Here is a 25,608-nt window from a genome sequence, read left to right as displayed (position 1 = left end):
TCACTCGGGGACCCCACCACATCACTCGGGGACACCACCACATCACTCGGGGACTCCACCACATCACTCGGGGACACCACCACATCACTCGGGGACACCACCACATCACTTCCAATATACCACCACATTTTGTGTATAACAATGCTATTAATTTATATATTTTCAAAGCCAACACATATTTAAAAAAAAATGTAATTTACAGTACCAATAGCTCACACTTTCCGAATGCGAGACCTATTGCATTGCAAATGCTTGTTTTTGTTTACAATAGTGTCCGTGTTAGGGAGAGCCTGTGCAAGCGAGACGCATACACAGGCTCCCCCCGAACAAGCATCGGCATAGCCAATAGGTCTCGCCTATGGGACCTTATAATTGTTTAATTATCCAGCACAATATCCTTGGTGCAACAACATCAAGTGTTGCATGGCTAAACACTTATAAGGTCCCCAAGGAGAGACCTATAGGCTATGCCAATGCTTGTTTAGGACTTGTGCCATGTCACAGCCCTGAAGCGTCCCCAAAGTGCGGGATGTGGGCGATCCTAGACTGCATTTGGAGCCTAGTGAATGTCTCTATGCCCCATAGATAGGCACTTGGGTACGGAAAATCCCAGAGGGTATGAAATATGGGACAAGAAAAACGAGGTGGATGCAGTGGCTGCAAGTGCTCTAATGGTGTAAAACTCCCTCAGTAGGACAACATGGGTCCGGTATGAGTATCATAATATTCACCATAGGTGCTTGGAGGTCTGGACGTCGAGAAAGCAAGCAGAGAGTCAATGTGTGCGGGAGGGGATCTGTAGGTGACCGAAAAGAGACAGCAAGCATCAGGGAGGTCCAACTACTGAGCCGGGCATGTATCAGGGGCTTGTGTTCATCTGAGACAGAAGAATGAATCTGATGATGGAGCTTCATCGAACATTTGCGAGGCCACATTGCTGAACAGAAGCCTTGCCGTGCCATTTAAGTAACGAGATGCTGCACCCCCGTACGTCTATTAAGTGGAAACATAGCACAATGATTCGGCCCCTCTCACAAGACCAAATCCGCCATTTCAGGACCAGGCACAGTTATGCCTAACCCTGAAACCCCCACACCAAGGCACGAAGAATAACACATACATCTAAACACAAGCTTGACGCAACAAAGCCAAGAACATATATGTAACAAAGGAACTCTTCATAAGCACCTCATGCTCTCTAAGGCACAGTACGAGCAACCATTTTTTTCTTCCTAAGCGCTGAAGATTGTATTTAGATGTACTTTACATACTTGCAAAGGAGCTACGTCATCTTGTCATAAGAAGAAGCACAAGACAAGAACTGGGAGTGGGAGGCTGCAAACCTTTACTGAACGTAACAGGAAAAGGAGGACTCTGGCTGGAAAAACAAAAGAATGAAGCACATAGTTCTCAATTCGGAGTTTGCATTCCTGTTTTTTAATGTGGTGTATATGTGTGGGAGCAGCTACTAATGACTGTCTTGAGAATAGGGCCACTCAGCGAGTGAAGTGAAATGCAGATGAGGAAGGTAATCAGGGCTTTAAGTGGGATGAAAAAACTGGGGGGTCTCTCAAAGGGGTGTGGCCAGTGCAATTAGGGGCGTGGCTTTAAAACACTTGCTAAAAATCTGTGTTTAGTATAGTGTGCCGCCCAACTTATTTTGGTGTTTCTGTCATTGCATCCAGATATGTGAGACAAGTAACATCATACCTACAAAAAGTAAGGACTATTGGCTTTGTCAATGGTTATTAGTTGCATAAGATAAAAAAGCTGCAACTATGGCTCGTTACATATAATATTGAAAAAGCTTTCTATTAAAGCACTGGTGATCCTACCACAATGTTGCTGCTCTTGCGTTTTCAGAAAGAGAAGGGAAATCCAGAAAGAAAATGACTCTCATTAACCCCTTCACTTCGGCGGCTATTCCCCTGCAGTGCTAAGGGGGCGGGGCGGAAGAGCGGCGGGCGCATGCTGGTGACTGAACCGCTCCGTCACCAGTGTCGGTTGCGCTGTGCTTATGACGGAGCGGTTCCGTCATGGCCCCGCCCGCTCAATAGAACGCTCAGCGCAGGCGCGGAATTCGCTCCGTCATCAGCACAGCGCCACCGCAGCTGATGACGGAGCGGTTCCGTCATCCGCTTACAAGGGGTTAAAGGATTTCCCTTCCCCCACAATGCTCACCTGGCATTCCGTCATGCAGTAACTTCTCCACTAGTGAGAAGTGAGCAGTGTGGGCAGCGCACATTGATGTGCTAGCTGGCTCAAAACGGGTCTCTATCTCGCTGTTTTGCGCCCTGGCACTTTTGTCCTGACTGCGGTGACAGCAAACTGCTGTCACTGCAGTCCGGTGAAAAAAAACGGAGAGCCTGTGCCAGTGCTAAAAACAGAGCCCGATAGAGACCCGTTTCGAGGCCCCCTTTAAAAAACAGCCGGTACTCAGGCCCCTTGAGACCCGGCCCACTTGAAGCCCTGAAGGTAATATTACACATTCTTCCCGGTGGCACCACTGCACTGGCTACTGCACCAAAACTAAACAAGCATTGGCTGCGCGGCCACGAAAGTCATCGCGATCGCAAAAATGAAATTAAAAAAAAAACGCGAGTGGTGCGCACGTGCGTCACTGCAAGTGCTACCTTGCCGGCCAGCAGCATGCTATTACGCGCATGCACGCACGATAGTAAACTGGTTGCCAGGATAGTAGTACTTCTAAAAGCAGCTACTAAATGCAAACTCCGCACACAGAGAGAGTAAAATCTTAGACGCAGGACCTGATGCCCAGAATGTCACCACTCAGGTGACACCAGGGACTACACGTACATGTTACAAAAAAAGAAAAGCAACTGAGGGATAGGGGACATGAGATAGTCTGGTGTAGGGGTGTGCAGCACACTGCTACCCCCTCGGAGATCTGGGCATGAGCAGACTGGTTCAGTGCACCAGGGCCAGCCACTAGACCTGCATGGCATGGTTTGGAGATGCTTTCTTTCCATGCTTTGAAGGGCACGGACACAGATTCAAAGCGGTAGAACTACATAAGCCAGAATGGGGACAAAAACAAGGTGTACCCAGAACCCGGAGTGTGCGTAAAGGGTGATGCTTCGCCCCTCGAAAGCGAAATTAAATGCCCCCTCCCTTATACGTCCCTTCCAGCTACACCCTCTGTTTGATGGAAGTCCCTTTAAACCACCTTCTCACCAGGGAATACAGTTTTCGAATTTTTAAAAAAACGTATAAAAATACCACAAATAAAATGTCAGCAGTTAAAAGCTAGTAATTTGGGGGAAATTAAATATCTGTTTACTTATAGGAAACCATCATTATTGTCTTGACAGTTCGCTTTCCAATAAATCGCAGAGGTTTCTTCATTTCCATTTCTTCTACCAACGTACATTTGCAAACAACCAGAAGATATACGTATATGGATGATCCGACACCAACATGAGTTTTACATTTAAAAAACTGTCCCAAAGAACGTCGAACAGGTCATTTAAATGTGCTGGCAATCTTTAGATAAGACCGCTTACGGAGAAAGGGCGATGCATGGGTTGGGAGCAAGGGGTGGGTACAAAACAAGAGTTTATAAAACCCAAATGGCTTTTGCAGCGATTGAGGCTGTTGTGCTTCCAGAGGTAAGGTTTTGTGTATATGTGTGTGTTGGGGATGGGGGGTGGGCGCAAGGGGTAGCAATAAAGCCACAGGGTGCTTTGGGGCACGGCATCATGATGGTTGAAGGGGGTAGAACTAACCAGTCCCGGACACTGTCTGCTCCACGTTCACATAGGGGCTCCCCTGTCGCATAATTAACTTCCTGATGCCAGTGTCTAGCATTGCCCTTCTAACAACACACCCAAAGATTCAATGGCGTGACAGAGACCCGTGGGCCTGAATGCATGCATGCCGCGTGGTTAAAACCTATATAATGGCTGTGCAAAGGTACCCTCAGTGGTTGGGGCCCGGGGCCAATACACCTGCAGCACAACCAGCTGCTACTCCGAAGTATTACTCCCCATAGAGCTGCTCCCCTGGTGCATATACTGAGAAAATTAGGGCCAATGGGGATTCCGGAGCAGCAAGTGACCCGGAGGGGGGCCCACATGTGGTGGGTGTTTGTGTGGGGGGGGGGGGGGGGGGTGTTACTGTCGATTGTTCAACACCCTCAAGCCCAGGGGACCTTCAGTGAGGAATTTACATCAACTGCACCCTGGGGGGCCGCCTCCTTATTGGTTAAGAGTCTCTAGCCATATTGTTGAGAGCACTACATAATATTCCCTGAAGCGGTGGATGAAAACCTTGGGGGGACGGGGCGGGGGGCACACTCCTCCCTTCTAACCCTTGCCCGAGGAGCTAATGAAGTATCAAGGGCAGGGTCTCCCCCGGGAAAGGGAGCAGGAGGGCAAAAACCCATCCCGGCAGAGTGAGAAAATCCGAGGCCAGAAAGAGGACAACAGCAAGCGATGGGGGCGCGGGTAGAAGAGGTGAGCAGTGAGGTAGAGCAACATGGAAAAAAGGCAGGCCGGGAAGGAAGCACAGGGATCACAGGGATCACAGAAGGCGGTGAAGAGCGAAGGTAGACACACAATGAAGTGAAAGCAGATCAGGATCAAATGCTAGGGGAGAGAAAGGGGAAGCGAGAGGATGGGAAAGGGAACAGCAAGGAGTACTGAGGCAGCATGGAGCGAAGATGTGGGTACACAGAAAGGATCGAAGAATCAGCAAGGGATGCAGGCAGGCGTGAGGAAGGGTAGAGGAAAGGAAAGGGGGCACAGGTGGAGAGAAAAGAACAAATGAAGAGGGAATCGTGAAGGGTTACAAGGTAATTGCGGATGGGGTGGTGAAAGTGAGAAGAGGGGGCATAGGAAATAAAGGAGGTCGGGTGGGGGGGTTAATAAACACACAAAAAATAACAGTAATGAGGTGAGGGGAGACTTGAATCAAAATCACCAAGGAAAAAGGATGAGCAGAGAGAAAGAAGGACTTGAAACGGTCGGAGGGGAGAGGGGCAATAGACGGTTGACCAGGAAGTAGAGAGAGTAAAAGGTGAAAGAAGGGTAAAAGAAAAAACAGATGGGTAAACATGAGAAAAAGGAGAGCAAAGAAAGGCGACAAAGTGAAAGTGAAGCGAAAGCGGTTGGAACAAAAGCAGGAGACGAACTAAAGGAATGATGAAATGAGCAGAAGAGGGATGAAGCAAAGAAAGGAGACCTGAGGAGGAAAAGGAGGCACAGGAATCAGCAGAAGATGAAGAGAAAGCAACGGATAGCCAGACAGCAGAGGAAGCAGGAGTGGATCCAGGGAAACAAGACAAGACACAAACTAGATGTAGACAAGCAAAGGATGAATAAAGCAGAAACAGGAGAAAAAGCCAGGCGGCAGAAAGGGATGGGACAAAAGAATAAATGGAAAAGGTGCGTGGCAGCAGGGGAAAAGAGTACGAAGAAAAACTATATGAAAGAGAAAGAATCGGAGAGTCAAAGGAGGGAATGGAGGAAGGACTTCAAGAGAGTGAGCTGAGGAGAAACAACGAGAATGAGAGAGCAGAGAAAAGGTTAAAAGAAAGGGAAGAGTTGAGAGAAGAGGGAGATGAGGGAGAGGGAACATGTAGAAAAAGGAGAAAATAAGCAGAGGAAGGGGACGGAACCGAGGAACCAGAAAAAAACAAGAGTGTCAAAGAGCAGAGGAAGAGAGAAAAGGGGGCAAGAAAAGGTGAGCAGAGGTGGCAGGGAAGGCAGCGTGGCAGACAGGGGCCAGCCGGGACCAGCACAGAAGCCAGGGGAGAGGGGGCGCTGGACCCCAGGAGAGCAGCCTTCGAGGCCACAGAGGCGGCCGTGAAAGTTGACTTACATGGCGAGAGCCCCGCAACAGAGCCCCGGTCCCAGGCAGCAGCGAAATGAAATTTAAAAAAACGTGAGTGGTGTGCACGCACGTCACCGCAAGGGCTACCTTGCCGGCCACCAGCTTGCTATTACGCGTATGTACGCGCGCTCTTGTGCGCCTGTTAGCAAGCTGGTCGCCAGGAAAGTAGCACTTTTAAAAGAAGCTACTAAATGTCCCAGCCAGATCAGCGCATACGCTGGATCAGGCCGAGACCTAAAAATGAATCTGCTGGTGTGAGGAGTCCATTAGCACATTGCTACCCAGGGCTTATTTTAATAAATCCACTTTTGAGAAACGGTCAGCGGCATCCTTTGCCATTTCCTGATCTCACCAAGCCAGAGTAGCATAATGATGTGATAAAGGCTTGAACATTTGTATTGTATTGGGTCCTTATAAAGCACATGTTTAGCATGAATCGTCTTTAAAGCTAGGACATGCTGCTTCCTTGATGACAAAATTCCTAAATAAATAGATGGCTTTTGAGCTCTTTTGAAAGTGGAGACGATGCTGGCACAAAGGTGTTCGGGGGCATGGAGTTCCACGGTTTTGGAACTTAGTGGACCAGGTTCGCCTGCCACATCTGGCTGACTTAATCATCGAACATAATATTAGTCTGTTGTAAGAACATAAGGTCAGTAAGCTAGCCGTTGCAATGTTAATCGCTTAGTTCTTCATAAATGACAGGCTGCGAAATGGAATTCAGTGAAGTTTGTTTCCTGACTTAAGTGATGCAGGCAAATTTCCAGAAATCTCATACTAATCTCACCTTCAACTTCTAATATTCAGAATTAAGGATGAAAGGTCATTATAGGACATGTTCCCACAGACCATCAAGAAAGCCAAGATAAGTTGTGTTGTCTCTAAACACAAGCACAAGGACATGAAGCCAATGGCAAGAAGAAAGCGGAAGTTTGGGGATGGGAAGATTTTTTTCTTTTTACGTCTCAATGGTAGAAGTAGCGATATGCGACCTTCAGGTCAATTTGGGTTAGCATTGTCATCAAACCCAGTTTCATTGCTGATGCAATAACAACTGTTGACTTAAGTCAGAAGGCCAGATCAAGGAGTCCCAGAGGGACTTGTCAAATCCCACTGGAACTGTCTTGGTTTCGTCAATTTTAATTAAAAAAAAAATCATGCTTATCCAGCGGTGGATTTCCAAGGGGAGTTACAAGAACTTTCTGAAAGGCTGCAGGGATATAGGTTCAGCTAGAGGACGGTATGTACAGTGTCCGTGTATGAAAATAATTTCTAGCCAAAGGGTTTGGTAAGTTTTGCAAGTGGTAGTATGGAAATATTGAAAAGAAAAGGAAATGGAAGACCATGGCAAACACTATTGGTAATGAGAAAGTGATTAGACTGAAAGGGGTGTTATAAGAAGATGAGATATCGCCTCAAGATATGAGCAGAACCAGCCAAGTGCTGTGCCCCCCATGACTCTAGTTCAGTTCATCAGAAATCGAAAGCACCAATTCTGCAGTGTCGCCATCATTTTCCATCAGATACATGTTGTTTACGCCAGCAATAATCACTGACTCATTAACCCTGATGGACAGAAGGCAGCCTGCTGACAGTCAAGATGTCTGCCTGCAGACAATCCAGAAGTTCAAACCTTCAGACAGTCCATAAGCCAGCTTGAAAGGACCTTTTGACAAGCGTAGTCATTGCTGAAAAGAGCAGAATCAACCCATAGAAGAGACTTCCTTAACATTTGTCCCACTAATGCCGGTTTCATGACACAGAAACACCATGCCAGATTAAAGTATGGCATTGAGGATCGCTGCAAAGGGGGAGGGGTAGTTCATTTGAGAGGCCCTGTAAACTGCCTGTTGGATATGTGTCGTCTTGAGAACTTGATCTGAGGAAATCTTGGGTGTTTATTTCAGAGACCAAGGTGGGATTGTGATAATCCGAGGACATTCTGAAAGGCAGAGTTTGTTCTTCAGGACTGGGATGCTGGTCAGGTAGTCTGGATGGAATCAGAAGTCTTCAGAATATTTGCTGTGACGACCATTAGGGTCTGTTTGACCGGCCAGAGCATCTGCTCTGCTTAATTTCCTCCAAATGCTCATTGTCTCAGTAGGAGAGTGAAGTGATTTAGATTCAGCACTATTGAGGATTGTTGTGGCAATGGAACCAGAAAAAGATCAGGCCGTATTTGGAGAAGGATAGAATCTGTAGGACATAAGGGTTATTGGTTGAGGGGGGAGTATTAACTCTCCTCAGACAACAACCACAAATCCCTCTCAGGGTGAACCACAAAAAGTCACTAAATTATCATGTGCTGAACCCTTCGGTAGCTTGGCACAAAAAACTTAACTTAGAAGAAATGTGTAAAGTATTCATGCAGCACACAAACAGTACTAAAGTGAAAACACAACATAAGAAAAATCCAACACTAATTTCGAAAAATAGATTAATATTTAATAAATAATTTGACACCAAAACTCCAATGAAATCTAGCACCTAAAATGATCAAAGCGCCAACGACTGGCACCTAGTCGTGCAAGACTCGGGCAAAGTCAAAAGCTATGACTGACCACGATGGAGAGCAGTTTGAATACAAGAAGTGGATTGGCCCTATCTTGTCTTATTTGGAAGAAGCTAAAGTTTAGCGGTGTAAGGGCGCCGCTGATGGTGTCCGAGTAGGTGGTGTTTTCATCAGGGAGCCACTAGACAAAATTTCGATAAAGATTTTTTGGGCAGGCCACAGGCATGTTTTGAAAGACTGCTTACGTTGGTGGCACAATAAGTTATTAAAGGTCACTAGTAGCATTTAATTTACAGACCCTGGGTATGCGTAGTACCACCTTGCTAGGGACGTATACGTAAATTAAATGTGTCAAATGGGTGTAAGCCAATTTTACTGCATTTAAGGGAGTGATAAAAAACTTTCTAGCCCTGGTTAGCAGTGGTAAAGTCCACAAAGTCCTATCCAACAAAAACGTATTTTAGCAAACGGGAGGGAAGAAGGCAAAAAGTTTCAGGGGGAGATCACCCTAAGGCTGGCTAGCAGGTGTAACAAGACCTGTCTTTAGGATATTTTGCATGGCAACTAGAAGGTTTAGTGTGTGTTCTGCACTATGAATGGGACTCAGCCGTTTGATCGATACAGAATTTTTAAAAATTGTTTGATAGTGAGTGGCTGGGCCTCCAATCAAATATTAAAATAGCCCATTACTATTGTGATGGCAGATAAAAGCAGTCGTTTCATAACCAGAGGGTATTATGATGTAAACCAAGTAGCTAGTAAACACACAATTAGAAATATATGCAAAATTACACCTGGAAAAAAATGTAACCCCTTCTAAAAGGGGATAAAAAAGGTTGTCACAGTGAAATAGTCTTCCTCCAGGGTTCATCTGTGATGGTTGCTAACATTAAAATCCTTTCCTACTACATAATCATGTAAAAAAGCCTGTCTGTAGTCTTTAAAGAGTGAAATAAAGCTCTATTTGCTTTAACAAATGCTTTTCACAATAAAGAAGCTAGGCCTCATGTCTTTGTTATAACTTTTCATAATAATTCCAATGGCATTACACTTAACATTTCCTATTGAAACATTGAGACCTGCAGGGGGGCGTGGCCAGCAGCATGGCCGACTAGACGTGCCTGAGAGGAGCTCCGGCCGAGCCAGACATTAATCCGACTTCACATATCCCCCACACCTTTGAAACGACACCACACGGATGTCCTGACACCCAAGTACCTGTTGCGGGCTGCTGCAGCGGTGATCCGACGCGGAAATCGCCTGGGTGCCGGGGAAGGAGACAGCTCCGGTGATCTACCAGCGTCCATGATGGCGGCCGAGGCGCTCGGCGGTGAAATGCGCGCCCCCACACCCGGCGGCCCCCGGTGCAGGTGATCCTGGCAGACGGTGGCTCCGCGACCTGCCTGGCCGTTTGACCGGCCCGTACAGTCCCCCCGGGAAGCAGCAGCAGTCTGACCGCGGTGCCCGCCGGCCGCCTGACCCTAAGATGGCGACCGGCATAATTTGCGGAGACTGGTGACGGCGAGGTGCCCCCGCGGCCCCCACCCGAGACGGGGTGCGACCGGGCCCTACAGCAGAGGCGGCGCGGCGGACGGGCAAAAGTGAAGGAGGTGAAACAGGGATCGGTGCGGCGCCAGGAGCGGGACACACCACCTCACACGGCGGCCGCCTTAACCAACATGGCGGCCGCGAGGTAGGAGCACCGGGGGGACGGCGGCGCATTGGAGGGCCGCAGTGGAGCGCGGAAGCCTGCCCGGCCTCGTGGTGCTGGAAGCCCCTAAGTCTGCAGGGGGGCAGAGCGGGCTGAGTGGGGACTTGCTGCCCGCCACACGTGTGCCAGCACATGGGGTCTGAGATCTCGGGGCTCTCGGTGAGGGCTGCCTGAAGTCACCGGCGGCGGAGCCCCCCCCCCTCCCGGCCGGGAAGTGAACGGACCCTGCCCAGTGGCGGTGGGGACACTGACATAACCCGCCCGAAGGACGCAGGAAGAAGGCGGCCCTCCACAAACTGCAACTGTCCCAGACGCACGACCGTCCCCGTCGCTACACGGTGGAAGAGGACAGTACGAGGATCCCTTCCACTGGGCTGTGCAACCATGGGAAAGAGGGACGTGGTGCCCAAGAACACGAAACAGGTCCCGATGGACAACTTTGCGGCCCCGCGTCCGATGGTGGAACAGCAGTCCATACAGCCGGGCGCCCGCAATGACACGGCCATGGTGCTGGAGGCCATACAGGCGTCTAGAACGGACATCCAAGCAACGCGAGCAGCTTTGGAAACCAAGATTGGTGAGGTAGGGTCCGAGGTAACGCTACTGCGCCAGGACTTCAGAAACTTGGCAGAAAGGGTCACGACGGCCGAAGCGAAACTGACCGACAAAGAGGAATCGATCACGTCTCTCAAGAAAGACATGGCGGAGCTGCAGGCCTCTCACCGTCAATTACTCTGGAAAGTTGATGACGCCGAAAATAGGTCAAGGCGGAACAACCTACGCTTTGTGGGCTTTAGGGAAGGAATTGAGGAAAAGAGTATGACCGTCTTCCTCCTCGACTGGCTGAAAACCAATTTTCCGACGGCACGGTTCTCCCCGTGCTTCATCATCGAGAGGGCGCATAGGGCACTCCTGGCCAGACCACCGGAGGGTGCCCGACCGAGACCAGTGATAGCGCGGTTCCTAAACTTCGCAGATCGTGATCTGATCCTGCGTGAAGCCAGGAAGATGGGAGAGATCCGCTTTGAAAATACTACCATAATGATCTTCCCGGATTACAGCCAGGAGGTCTCGAAACAGCGCCGCTCCTTCGACGCCGTGAAGGCAAAACTGAGGTCTCTAAAGATTCAATACATGCTCCTATTCCCGGCCAAACTCAAGGTCATCTATCAGGACAAATCCGTTTTCTTTGCCCACCCGGACGATGCGTGGCAGTGGCTCGAGGAGTGACCCATCCTAAATAGCAGAGAAGCAGCGGGCCGTGAGGCACAGGACAGGTTGCTGCGAGAACGACCGAGATGGGAGAGACCGAAGCCTCAGCGACGGAGAACGCAAAAGACTCAGCAGAAGACACCGGCAACACCCCATAGGCCGCGGGGCGTGCATGACGGGGGAAGGGGCAGATCGACGTCCCCGGGCGGCGTCTCGGTGGCGGGCTCGAGATTCAGTAGCCTGAGAAATGGAATCCGCTCAGAAGAAGAAGACATGGAGGAATCGGAGGGCAGAGCGTCCGGTGCAGAGGAGGAGGACAGCAGAAGTGATTCGTTGCACCCGCTGGCTAAAGAAATACAGCAGCTGGAGCAAGGCTCTACAGGTCAAGGGACTCATGTGGACACACAAGACTCATTTTCATGAACAATGGTGCACTGAGGTGGGGAAGAGATGGCGGCTCGGCGATGCAGAGCAAGCACGTTGGCACACCCCCCCCTATTGTCCTTTGTGTTTTTAGTGCTGGTTATTGGTTAATTCGGGTGGGATGTGTGGGAGGGCGACAGGCCTTCTCCCGTGGATAGTTCAATCCCGTATGGGGCTGCGACTGGAAGGGGAGGGCGGTGGGGAGGGGGAGGGGGGGGGGCAAGTGGGATTATCTTTTACCTCATGTTGGGGTTGTTGTGGGGTTCGGGGGGGAGGGGGGAGTTCAGCAGAGAACAGCAGGGCTGTGCCAGCCCATACCTGGGGTCTATCCTACTCGAAGGCCCCGCTTGGGGGGGGACGATGCGAAGCAAGATGGCAAGTACATTAGATATTCCACACAGCACTGACTCAGGGGTCAAGGTGCTAACATGGAATGTGAACGGCTTAGGGTCCAAAATTAAGAGAGGTCTGGTTACAGCCTACCTCAAGAGACTGGCACCTGATATTATCCTCCTCCAGGAAACCCACCTAAAGGGGAATCACTGCGCATTCATAGCAAGGGGGCGATACACGGTCCTGGCGCATGCAGGCTACACAACGGACTCCAGGGGGGTTGCGATTCTCATACATAAAGCTGTGCCATTTACGATTACACGCACCTGACTGGACCCGCAGGGCACGTATGTGGGGGTTCAGGGGATGTGGAAAAGGCGTAGATATACGCTATTGTCAGTATACGCCCCACCCAAGTTACAGACACGCACACTAAAGGCAGTCTCCGCCATCCTGCTGGACACGGCTGACACCACGCAAGTAGTGGGAGGGGACTTCAATGATGTGATGTGCGCCGTGCAAGATAGATCGGGGTCACCACGCACAGGGGGACACACAACAGCCTTAGCACGGCTCATGACCACCATAGGCCTCACTGACATGTGGAGATGGCTTCACCCCACACAAGAAACATATTCATTCTACTCCGGGGCACACAAGGTCTTCTCCAGGTTAGATTATGTTTTTGTATCCCGGCAGGAGATTGCGGCGGGTGACCTAGCGGAATACAAGGCGAGAGGGATCTCCGATCACTCCCCGCTATACGTCCACTTGGGGCGAATGAAGGGAGTCAGGAGGCCGCAATGGCGGTTAACGGCATGGGACATCCAAACGCCGGAAATACTCGGGGGTGTACGGGCGGACATTAGGGTCTACATGGCTGAGAACGAGGGTTCTGTGGAATCCGGCGCTACCCTCTGGGAGGCGATGAAACCAGTGCTCCGTGACCGCATTCAGAGTAGGCTGGGAGAGGCCAGGCGTGCACAACAGGGCAAGATAGCGAGTGAGGAGGCGAATGTCCTGGCCCTGGAAACGGAGTACCTCCAGCAGAAGGAAGAGGTGTGCCTTAGACGGCTGCTTGACGCGCAGAGGCACTATAGGGAGTTGGCCACAGACGAAGCACGCACCCAGGCTCTGGCGACTCTCCACAGGCTATACGATGTGGGCGACAAGTCGGGCAAACTTTTGGCTTGGTTGAGCAGGAAGGAGCGAACGTTGCGCTGGGTGGATCAAGTCCAGCTGACTGGGGACAGGAGGGTGACCACTGATGAGGGTATAGCGGAAGCCTTTGCATCCTATTATGAGGACTTCTACAGGGCCAGGGACCTGGGGGACAGTGCGGACGCCCAACAATACATGGGCGACATGGAGGTGCCTACCCTGTCCACAGACGCTAGTGCCATCTTAGAGGCAGACTTAACCCTTGAGGAGTTATCGGAGGCCATAGCGGCAATGAAGCCGGGGAAGGCTCCGGGGCCGAATGGCTTCCCGGCGGAATTCTTTAAACGGACTGCGGACTTACTGCAGCGGCACATGAAGGACCTCTTTACCGAATCATACCGGGCGGGGAGCCTCCCTCCGGACCTGGACCTGGCTACCATTGTGCCAATCTACAAAGAGGGGAAACCTAGAGATAACTGCTCATCCTACCGCCCAATCTCATTGCTAAATATAGAGACAAAAATTCTGGCCACAGTCCTGGCTCGTCGCATGCGACAGGTCATAGCTGAGTTAGTGCATTTGGACCAGTCCGGCTTTCTTCCGGATAGGGCCACTAAACTGAACCTCCGTCGCACCCACAATTGGCTACAGGAGGTCTCCAAGAGAAGCGAACCCCATTGGTTCCTCTCCCTGGATGCGGAGAAGGCATTCGACGCAGTCCACTGGCCTTTCCTGATGGAGACCCTCCGAAGGTTTGGGTTTGGACCCAAATACTTAAAATGGGTACAGCTCCTCTACTCGGCCCCGAGAGCGAGAGTACGAGTCAATGGGAGGCTATCTCGCGAGTTCTCTATCGGGCGAGGCACGCGGCAGGGCTGTCCACTGTCCCCCCTCCTATTCACACTCACCATCGAAATCCTCGCGATACGAATCAGACAGAACCAAACGGTCAAAGGGTTTACGTGGGGGGGATCAGTTGCCACACAGGAAAAAATATCCCTGTATGCCGACGACGTACTACTGTTCGTGACAGACCCAGACACGACTATCCCGGCACTATTCAGAGAGCTTGACGACTTTGGGGCGTGAGCAGGCCACAAAATAAACTGGCACAAATCAATCCTCTACGATCCACAAGGCAGGGAGAGAGGAGCCTGCTTACCAGAGTCTCTTATACATACTAGGGACGGCTTCCGATACCTGGGAGTCTTTATAACATTAGATAGGACGCGCTCCTTCACTACCAATTTATCCCGCATTATGCTGGAGGCCACCGCTGAGATGGACAGGTGGAGACAACTCCCGCTCACCTTACTGGGGCGCGCTGCACTATATAAAATGATCATCCTCCCTAAGTTCCTATACGCGCTCCAGAATGAGTACTATCCATTGCCGAATAAGACCCTGGACACAATCCACGCTGACCTGCGAGCCTTCCTGTGGCTGGGGAAACAGCCGAGAGTGGCGCTCTCCACCCTGCAGCGACACCAATACAGTGGGGGGATCTCGCTCCCCAACCTAGAGGCCTACTACTGGGCGGAACATCTTGCCCCAATTAACGAATGGCTGCACGCTGCAGCCGACCACCCCACCTACGCCTTGGAAAGGTCTAAATGGTCAGGTAAAACTATACTACACTATCTGTATGGGGAAGCGGTGGGAAAGCAGTTTCTCCCTGCCACCAGGATTACGTTAACAGCCTGGAATAGGGCATCCAAAAGAATGGGCTGGGAAAAACGGCCCACTAGACAGACACCCCTCTGGTGCTGCAAATGGTTGGGAGAGCTCCGCAAACTGAAAGGCTTTAGACAGTGGGACGACATTGGCATCTCCACAGTGGGGGACGTGATAGCAAGGGGAGACCTGAAAACGTTCCAAGCACTTAAAGACGACTTTGGCCTGCACAACACCCAGTACTACAAATACGCTCAACTGAAACACGCATGGAGGGCACAAAACATTGCACTTTCGGACCTTCCTGAATATGCTCCATTAGAGGGTAGGCTGCTGCAGGAACAGATAGGGAGGGGGGCGGTATCCCTCACATATAAAACCTTGACCAACAACATGCTAGGGGATCTGCAGGTGCTGCGGGCTAAATGGGAGGCGGAGGTGGGAGACATGGAGGATCTTGACTGGGAGCTAGCCCTCATGCATCCCCGGGAGGTGGCCATTAAATCGAGGCTCCGTCTTATTCAATTTAAGGTGCTGCACAGATCATACTTTGACAGGGTGAGGCTATTTAGGATGGGCAGAGTACCTGACACGACATGCCTTAGGTGCTGCCAGCAGAGTGCGGATTTCTTCCACATAATCTGGGGTTGTGCAGTCATCCAGGACTATTGGGAGAGTGTGTTTCTGGAACTGGGGGAGGTGCTGGGAGTGGATCTTCCACGGGACCCCAAATTGGCACTGCTGGGCATGACCACGGAAGTTGACCTACCCCGCCCCTTGATCATCTTTCTGGTATTAGCACTAGTGGTGGCAAAAAGGGACATCGCACGGCGCTGGGGGGCCCCTGAAAAACCAGACTTAGAGGAATGGAGGCGTGGATTGGATATGTACATGGCGGCGGAGAGAGTGACCTATAAAGCCAGGGGTTGTCCCAAAAAGTTCCGGAGGGTTTGGGCAAAGTGGAGGCACTATCACGGACTAGAATGAGACATTGTGAACTGGTACCCTGAAGCCTATGAAACCCTAGCCTGAATAGTCTAGACGCCGGGATTGCATGCTTGATAACTGTATACCATGTGGCCCAGTTCCTATGCTAGGGACGGGCAGGAACGCTTGAGTGGGGGGGAGAGGGGACCGGGTAGGGGGCGATGGGAGGGAGAGGGTAGAGACCTGCTGCTCAATGGGATGTTTCTAGTTTATTGTTCCTTTTTTTCTTTCAGTGGCTCTTTCCAAAGCAAGAGTACTAATAAGGGTTGATATGTCTAACAACACCAGAAAAGTTGCGTGCTGTCGGCTAGAGCGGAATGTTGACGCTCTACCGAGTGCTGATCCTTTGCATGTGTGATCCTTCAAATTTTTTTTTGGTTTTTTTTTAAAATATATTTTTATTGCAGGAATCAGTAAATCGTTACATAATCGACCAGCATTATAATACAAGCAAAATCAATAAGGCACAACCCTCCGTCTCCCCGCCATATTTCTCGTACACAACCATTCAGCCCACAACCCTAGGGCCGGGCGGCGAAAGTCAATGGGGGCTCAGCAGGACGCCAAAGCTGGTCCGGATAATCCACTGTCTGTCATCTGCTTTTCCAAACAAGCCTATAAACCCAGAAAGAAAACCCCACCCTCAAAAAATTTAAAAGCCGAAGTAAACCCTCCCCAACCCCGCCATCAGCGCACGGTAACTACCGCAACAGGATCTGCTAAAGGACCCATGGGGAAAACAACAGAGCTGAAAAGTTCAATCATCTAACGGGACATGGGGCGAGCTGCATCCTCACTGTCAGAATCGCTGGGGGCGCAATAATCCCTAAGGGCCTGCACTAATGTTTCCCACTCCAGCGCTGCCTCCTGCGCCTTCTCATTACGCTGCCTCCAAGCTAGCTGGTATCTCAGTGTGCTCTCCCCCGCCGCCCACTTCAAAAGTTCGCTGTGCCACCGGCCTCCCGTTGGACCAGCTCGTGCCTTCCAGTTCCTGGTCACCTCCCGCTTAGCAAGGAGCAGCCCTAAATCGATGAATTTGCTGGATATTTTGTTCTTGGGGGTATGAGGGAACCAGTGCAGGAGTCCCACCGCCGCGTCAATCGATAAGGATCTCCCCGTCACCTTCTCCAGGGTCTTCCCCACTTCCACCCAATAGGATGATAATCCTGGGCAGGCCCACAACATGTGGAGCAGGTCCGCTTCCTGGGCCGGGCACCTGGGGCAGTCCGCTGAATTCGTAGCAAAATATCGCCTGATTTTCACCGGGGTCAGATAAGCTCTGTGGAGCACGTAGTAGTGGACCAATTGAAAGCGGGCGTGGCGTGTGCCCTTCCAGGCTCGCCGCACCAGCTGGGACCAGGTCGTCTCCGGGATCTCCTTGCCAATGTCCACCTCCCAACGGGTTCTCAGAGTAGTGAGGGGAGCCAGCCCCTCATTGATCAGTCTGCCATAAAGGCAAGTGACCGCCTTCACCGTGCCCGCAGACATCATCACGTATTGGCACACCGGAGATAAAGGGGGTTCCTCCTGCCCATGTTTCCAGTGCGCCTGAATCGCTCGGGTAAGGGCCGAGTGCAACAAAAAGTCGCCGCGAGGGATCTCGAAGCGATCGATGAGCTCCTGAAAGGGCAAAAGCGCCCCGTCCTCGTATAGGTCACCTATCAGCTGTAAGCCTGCGTCCTCCCAGTTCGCCAACCGCGACCAATCACCGCCATGGGGCAAAGCCGTCAGCATCCCCAAAGGTATTTCGGGCGCGTACGGTATCCTTAGGTGGCCCCGGGCGTGAGCTCGGTTCCAACACAGGCGAACGGTCCGCTCCTCAAGCGACAAGTCCTGTAAGGCCAAACGTTGTCGCAGCGCTATGAAGGAGAGAACATGCCTGGCTATGCCCGTACCCCTCCTATCTTCTGGGCCCCGGAATTCCCGGGCTATCTCCTGGGTGAAGGTCTGGAGCTGTGCCGCCAAATAATACTTCTCAAAATCCGGCACTGCAAGCCCACCCTCATCCTTCGGCCTCATCAGGGTCTTAAGGGCCACTCGCCGGCGGCCCGAGCCCCAAAGGAATCCGACTATCATAGATCGTAATAGTCGAAATGTGGCCGGAGGGATCCATATTGGCAGCGTCCGGAAATAATATAACAACCGGGGAAGCGCCACCATTTTGAGCAAAGCGATCCGCCCTGCCACCGAGAGCGGTAGCGTGGCCCAGAAGTCCATGCTGCCCCGAAGTGCACGAGTGCCGCGAGCAATGTTCCCATCCAGGCGGTCAGATGGTTCATGATAGACGTACACCCCCAGGTATTTAAAGCAGTCAGGTTCCCATCTAATCTCCCTGCTGAGAGCAGGGCTAGGGGTGCCCCTGCGAACCGGGAAAAGACAGGTCTTAGTCCAGTTCACCCGGAGGCCCGAGACCTCCCCAAACTCCGTAAGCGCCGTCGCAGCACCATGTAAGGCAGCGAACGGGTCCTCGAGGAAGAGCAGCAGGTCGTCTGCATATAGCGAAATGTGGTGCGGGCCCGAAGGAGTCCACAGGCCCGCATAATGGGCTCCCGACCGGAGGTGCAGCGCGAGCGGCTCCACCGCCAGCGCAAAGAGAAGCGGGGATAACGAACATCCCTGTCTCGTGCCCCTCTCCACCGGATATTGTGAGGAAATGAGCGGTCCCGCCCTAACCCTGGCCGATGCAGAGGCATACAGAACCTTGGTCCACCTGATGAAGCCCTCACCGAGACCGAACCTCCGCAACACAGTACCAAGGTAGTCCCATTCCAGGCTGTCAAAAGCCTTCTCTAAGTCTACCGATAAGACAACCGGGCACGGGGCGTCCACAAGCGGTTCTCCCAGCAAGCGGAACAACCTGCGAATGTTCATGGTCGTGTTACGCCTGGGGATGAATCCAGCTTGGTCCTCATGTACCAGGGAGCTCATGTGCCCCAGCAGCCTCGAGGCCAAGATGCTGCTCAGTATTTTATAGTCAACCGTCAGCATTGATAAGGGGCGGTAAGACCCCGGATCGGATGAGTCTCTTCCGGGCTTGAGGAGGGGAACCACCAAGGCTTCGCACATCGAGCCCGGGAGTTGCCCAAGCCTCTTCGCCTCTCTGTAGACTATCAATAACCTAGGGGCTAGGAGATCAGCGTAAGCTGCGTAGAACTCCACCGGGAGGCCGTCTAGGCCCGGGGTCTTATTCCTCGCCATCTTTTTAATGGCGCTACGGATCTCTCCCAATTCTATGTCGGACCCCAGGACTTTCGCCACGTCCTGTTCCACTGTTCGGAGCTCCAGGGGCTGTAGATAATTATTAAGCAAGTCAGGGTCTCGGGTAGAGCGACTGCGGTATAAACGTTCGTAGTATTGCCGGTAGCAACTCAGAATCTCAGGCTGAGTGCACACCACCGTCCCGTCTGCCTTGCGCATGGACGTCGTCAGTGAGGACTGGTGCGTAGGGTTGGCTAGCCATGCCAGCAGCGCGCTCGACCTATCCCCCTCTGCGATGGACCGAACCGTATAGGCCTTGTAGTCGAAACAGCGGAGCCGTTCGACCTCCGCCGCCACCGCCTCCTTCGCCTCCGCTGCGCGTGCCTGTAATTCAGGGCGCCCGGGGCGGCGGAGTTCTAGCTCGCGGAGTTTCCGGTCCGCTGTATCTAGGTCGGCAAGGATGATTCGTCTCATGCCGACCTTTTTGGAAATACAGTATCCCCTCACCACCACCTTAAAAGCGTCCCACTCTAGCGCTCTCGAGCTCGCGGTGCCACCGTTGGACGCAAAGTACTCCGAGATCTTATCGCCTAGGTCCGCTCTGAAAATACTGTCCTCAAGGATCTCGGGCCGTAACTTCCAGGTGGGCACCGCAGGCACCCCGGGGAACCAACGAAGGTCCAGCAGGAGGGGGTTATGATCTGATATGGTCCTGGTCAGATATTCAGACCGGACCGCTGCCGAAACTAGTTCTGGCGAGCCAAGGAACCCGTCCAGTCTAACATGCAACTCATGGAGGCTCGAGAAGTAGGAATAGTCCCTAGTTGTGGGGTGCTGCGCCCTCCAGATATCCGTTAAACCCCAGTGAGTCTGCCAATCTCTACGTCCCTTAGCCACGCGGCGGACCGGAGAATCAGGTAGGGGTGGATGCGATCGGTCAGTGTCTACATCCACTACCGAGTTGAAATCTCCACCGAGCAGGAGGGGCCCGGAGAAGAAGTGGGCCAACGAGCCCGATAACCTGGAGAGGAAGGCAGTCTGGTCCACATTAGGAGCGTACACACAGCAAACGTTTAGGTCTCTCCCTCCCAAGGTGCCCGAAATGGCCACATATCGCCCCTCTGGATCTATCACTGTTTTCGTGACCTGGAAGGGAACCCCAGCTTTGACCCAAATCAACGCCCCCCTGGCATACGCGGAGTACGAAGTGCAAAAGACCTGCCCCCTCCATCTACGCTGTAGCGCCGCCCCTTCCGCCTTGTTCAGATGTGTTTCCTGCAGCAGCGCCATTTGTACCCCCCTACGCACTAAATAAGCGTGGACTTTGTGCCGCCTAGACATGGTATGAAGCCCCCGCACGTTCCAAGTAACACATTTCAGATTAGCAGCATCAGCCATTGTCCCAGATCGTTCTCGCAAAGCCTCCCCATCTGGGTCCCAACAAAGAAAGGATATCAATCACCCCAGCACTGATGGCGGCCATTTTCCCCAACCAAAACTTAACAACCCCAGTATGAACCAAACTCCCATCCGCCCTCCCCAGAACAGGACCCAAATAGCACCATCTAGTTCCCATCCAAACCATACCCTCCAAAAACCCACTATCCCCTACTAATCCTGCGGTCGCCACCGTAGGAAGGCCTTAAGGGCCAGGTGCGGGCCGGGTGGAGGCAATGGGCCCTCGACGCTCAGGCCACCAGGACTAAGACAAGCCCGAAACAGTGCCAAACATGCTCGGGGCAAAAACAAGGCCCCCCCTCCCCCTACCCCCGGGAGTCAGCATCAAGTGTCGGCCCCCACCACCCCCGTGCCGGGCCCCCTCCCAAAAGGAAGTAGCTCACCCCGTTACCCCTGTCCATCTAGAAGGTCCTCCACCGATTTCGGTGTGATCACCGGCGTATGGACGCTATCAGTCACCGATTCCTCGGAGTCCGTTGGCACCCCCTCGTCACCAGGGTCCGCTTCCTCCTCAATGGCATCGTCCCGTGAGCCAGACAGCGTAGACAACACCTCCAGCACTCCCCTCCGCTCCGTCGATGTCTCCGCCGTCGAGGGTCCGCCTGAGCGGCCACGGCGACTCCGAATTCGTTTGGATCGCCGTCTCTGCTCCGGCTCCGCCGTCTGCTGTGATGAGGAGCCAAAGCCATCTTTCCCTGCTCTGTAGAGTTCGAGCCAGTTGCAGACGTCCTCCGGGGTATCAAAGAATTGAGTCTTGTCATCGACAATTATGCGGAGCCTCGCAGGAAATAGGAGCGAGTACTGAATGCCCTCGCTCCTGAGCTCTCGCTTGACCGCCAGGAAGGAAAACCGTCTACGTTGAGTTTCATAGGTGTAATCCGGGAAGATGTTCATCTGGCTGTTCGCCACTTTGAATGGACCATTATGTCTGGCGGCGTTGAGGATGAGGTCCCTGTCCCGAAAGTGCAACAACCGTGCCACCACCGGTCGCGGGGCCCGACCCTGTTGTGGTGGCCTCGCTGGGACTCTATGGGCGCGCTCAAGGGTGTAGAAGGAGGATAGACCCTCTGGGGCCACCGTGTCTCGGAGCCAGGCCTCCAAGCATGCCACCATGTCGCCATCCTCAATCTTTTCCGGCAGGCCCACCACCCGAATGTTATTCCTCCTGTTACGGCCTTCCGCATCCTCCGCTCTCTGCTCCAGGACCGTAATCCGGGACAGGGCATCCTTCATAGTCGCAGCCAGGGTTCGCTGCGCCGGCTCCAAAGTTTTCACCGAGCTCTCCACTTCCTTGACCCTGTCCGAGAGTTTGCCGTGATCCGCTCTAAGGAGGCCTAGGCTTGTCGCTACCTGGGCAATGTCCTGCTGGAGGGCCGAGCGCGTGGTCGCAATCGCCTCCAAGACGCGGTCAAATTGCTGCTGCATTGGTGCACCACCAGAACTCTCCGGGTCCCCACGTTCCTCTTTGTCCTGGGACTCCGAGTCTGAGGCGGCTGGGGTAGCCCCCTTGGCTCCTCTAGGTTTCCCCATGTCGCCGGGAGCACACCGTGCGGGTCCAGGAGTGAGCTTCTCCGAGTGCAAGCGCCGGTTGTGACTCTCCCGGTTATTGGGCCTCAGGTCGAGTGCCGGAAATCCCCGTCTCCAAGGCCTGTTGGACCTCCTCAGCTTCGGCTCTTGCCACCACCACGTCGTCTGAGGGCACCGTGGAGGAGGCGGAGACAATCGTCGCCAGGTCGGGCAGGCCCGTTCGGCCGATAGAGTCCCGGAGTAAGGGTCACCGACTCCTCCGGATGATCTGCGGCGCCAAAGGGTTGCGCCTCCCATTGAAGTGGTCCGGCCCGGAGAAAGTAGCCAAGTGCAGTGTAGGGAGTGGGGCCACCGTCGGGACCTCCAGGCGCCCGCGTGCAGGAACCACTATAGCGGGGGCAACTGCCCGTCCGAGTGCGTTCCTCGATGATAGAGTTCGATCTGACCGGTGTCCCGGTCCTCACATCTCCGTGAGACGGCAGGGCAGGGTGTGCGCCGCTGCTAGTGGTGTTCCATCCGTCTAGTGGATCCGGCCAAGGGGACAATGAAGTCCGGGCGCCATGTTGGGTCGCACTCCGCAGTACCACAAACTCCGATTTTCCGCCGGGTCACCACTCGTTCGGACTCCGCCAGGGGCCCCGGCAGGTCTCCGTCGGGCCGATCAACAGATTGGTGGGGTCGGGGTGCCCCGCAGCCTCCGATTTACAGGATAATAACGGGCTCGGTCCCGGAGCCGAGCTCTCAGGCGACCACCGCCATCGGCGCCCAAGCCACGCCCCGTGTGATCCTTCTAATGCAACAATAAAAAGAATTAAAAAAAAAAAAAAAAAAACATTGAGACCTGCATTCTTTCTCTTTGGATTATCACAATGACAAGCTCGGCTTTCTGTATGGGCATAGCTTTCCCACAAAGGCAGCCATCAGGCATACAGTCATAAAACTGCAAATGTATATACAAAGTTACACCTGGCAAAATCAAATACTACCATCCGAGGGCCTAAGGACGAATTTTGCCTAGAACAAATATTTGCCTACTACAGTATTCTGGGTTTCCTTGAAAACCATACCGCTTACATTTTACCTTAAGGGCCTGTTGATTTTAAAATATGCTTTTCACAATAAGTAAGTCAGGTCCATTGCCCTTGTCATCACTTTTTATAATAAACAGGTTAGACCTAAGGTACTTTAGGTAACATTTCCAAGTAAACTAGTCGGGCATCTAGCCTTTTTAATTAGTGTGGCACCATAACAAACTGAGGCCTACTGCACTGAGCATAAGCTTTTCCACAAGACAACCATGAGGTCTGTAGTGATAAATTACAAATATTTTCAAAATGAGAGTAGGCTAAACAAAAAAGAATCCTCCAAGGAAGGCCAAACAAGGATTATCACTTTACAAATCTTATATCCCCGGGATTGTCAGAGAAGCTAAACCAAAACCTTTGCCGACAATGGTGATCTGGAGGTTTCGATGTAACAAAGTAACCCTAATATATTGTAGTAGCAGTCAAATCTTAATTGCTTTTAGTCTTTAACAAATGCTTTACAGCAAACAAATGATGGACGGAATGCTGACAATGCAATCATTCTTCCCCAGTCAAAAGATCTGGGTTAAATCCATCATTCTTTTGCCCACTACGCCACCCCAGTTTGGACCCAGCCATATGCAAATCATTCTTGACCCTGTGCCCCATGGGAACACTCCAGACCGAACTGCCAGGCCAGGCCCTCCCTGGACTGGAAACAAGCATCGTGGGACCAGTTCTGCTACTTTCATCGTTAACCTTATTTCTAACTTTACTATGTTCTCATTTTATTGTTATTAAAGCTATCTCTGCGTATTTCTTTTCCAGGGCATCTTAACCTTCAAACATTCACATTAATGTAAATTATGGATGAAATGAATTGTTAAACTCTACAAAAATACACTACAACCTATGTGATTTATTTTGTTTGCCTTGCTTTAGGTTTGGAGTTCCCCTGGGGTCCTAAACCATTCAGCGAAGTTATTGTGGGACCGCTTCTTAAAAACAACAGCCAGTCACAAGACAGTACTGCCTTAGAAGGATGTTACGTTGGTGTCTATTTTTCTGCTCATTGGGTAAGTTACATCTTATTTAAAAATTTGCCCATATTGACCACTTACATGTACTCTTTACAAATGCACGTCCGTTTGCATCAGCTGTGAGCTCAGATCATATTTTGTAATTCTTTCTAGTATTTTATTTCTAGTTAAAATGGTAAAGCAGAAACGAGAAATGTTATAATTATTATTAATGAGGTGGACATGTAACTTGGGTTTAGCTGTAATGGTAAGAGCGCTGTGCATTTGCTCATTGCTATATCTTTGACTGCACAGTGACTGTATATTTTGCATTGTGTCTCGAGGAAGCTGCTGGGCATGACTGGGGGAAGCAGCGAGGAGGAAATTGCGGCGGGGTGCGGCAGTGGAAAATGACCGAATAGGGCCTTGTAGGGCCATTGAAGGAGCGTGGTGCTGGTATAGACTGTTCCTTGGTGGGGACCTGGCTTGGTTCGATCTGCAGCTGTGGTTGCTGTCCCTTTGGCTTTCTCGCCTCCTGCACTTTCCCACTGATGCCGCATCACCAGTATTCCGTCCCACCCCTCCTCCATCCTAAAGTAGGGAGATTGAATGGGCCACATGCGATCACCGGCAAGAGGACAAATGGATATATTTAAATTGGGGCTATAATTTGACAATTGAAAAAGGACATTAAGGACGACACCTGCCTAAGATGCTTTCTGTGGGAGAGATTATAGGGCAGAAAAGTCAGCAAGTGGGCAGGCATTAGGCTTGCGGCCCCCTTGACATAGTTGCGGAGGTGGCCGGCAGTAGGCCAGTGCGGCTTGCTTCTTGTTGAGGAGCCAGCATGCCCTCATGCGCGACGTCATGCCCTTACACTCATACCTCGGCCTACATCCTCATCAGTGCATTTGACTCTGCCACTTGATGGTGTACGACTGGCGCCCCATTCTCCAGGGGGGTTAGCCTCTTTTTGTCTGTCATTGTGCATCTATTCTTGTAGAGGAGATATTTACACTGGCCCCACAGGATATCTACTGCCCCCCCTGCCCCGTGGCAAGAGGTGTCTGGGAACCATGGAAAGGCAGTCCGGTGGTTTGGAAGCTTTTGTGGGCGCCCATATGGATTTAAGCACAGGGCATAGGATCGGCTATTTAATATTCCAGGCCACCTCAGCTCTCATTCATCAGTCCATCTATCCAGAAAGTCGCCTAGCTGCATGCTTATGCCCCTCCATAGCTGCGCTATTTCAGGGGCTAAGGTGACACAGCAAGGTTTAATCAGACTCTTCACTCTAGATCTCAAAAAGCTATGAAACCCCCTGAGTTTCCGTCAAAAGCGTAAACTCCTCGGAAATGGTGAGAAGGAAGCAGCTCTGGCAGGTGAATTTATGAGTGAACAGTTGTCACATCTAGCTTCAGACCAAGTCACTTCTACTGGCCCCAGATTAGGTCTATAGTGGGTTGGTGCAAGAGTCCTGCCCTGTCTCCATCTCGGGCTCACTTCTCTACAGAG

The 25,608-nt window shown here is 51.9% G+C and overlaps 1 protein-coding gene across 1 annotated transcript in view; it reads left to right on the top strand.

The window, feature by feature from the left end:
* NXN (nucleoredoxin) overlaps positions 1 to 25,608 on the top strand; it is a 457,847-nt gene that overhangs the window by 210,006 nt on the left and 222,233 nt on the right. The window contains exon 3 of the mRNA XM_086955000.1: positions 24,017 to 24,150. Coding sequence (XP_086811126.1) covers positions 24,017 to 24,150 — 134 coding nt within the window. The remainder of the gene's footprint in view (positions 1 to 24,016; positions 24,151 to 25,608) is intronic.

The sequence above is a fragment of the Lissotriton vulgaris genome, chromosome 2_1 (genome assembly GCF_964263255.1).
Source record: "Lissotriton vulgaris chromosome 2_1, aLisVul1.2, whole genome shotgun sequence".
NCBI lineage: Eukaryota > Metazoa > Chordata > Amphibia > Caudata > Salamandridae > Lissotriton > Lissotriton vulgaris.
This window is presented reverse-complemented; position numbering and strand designations above follow the sequence as displayed.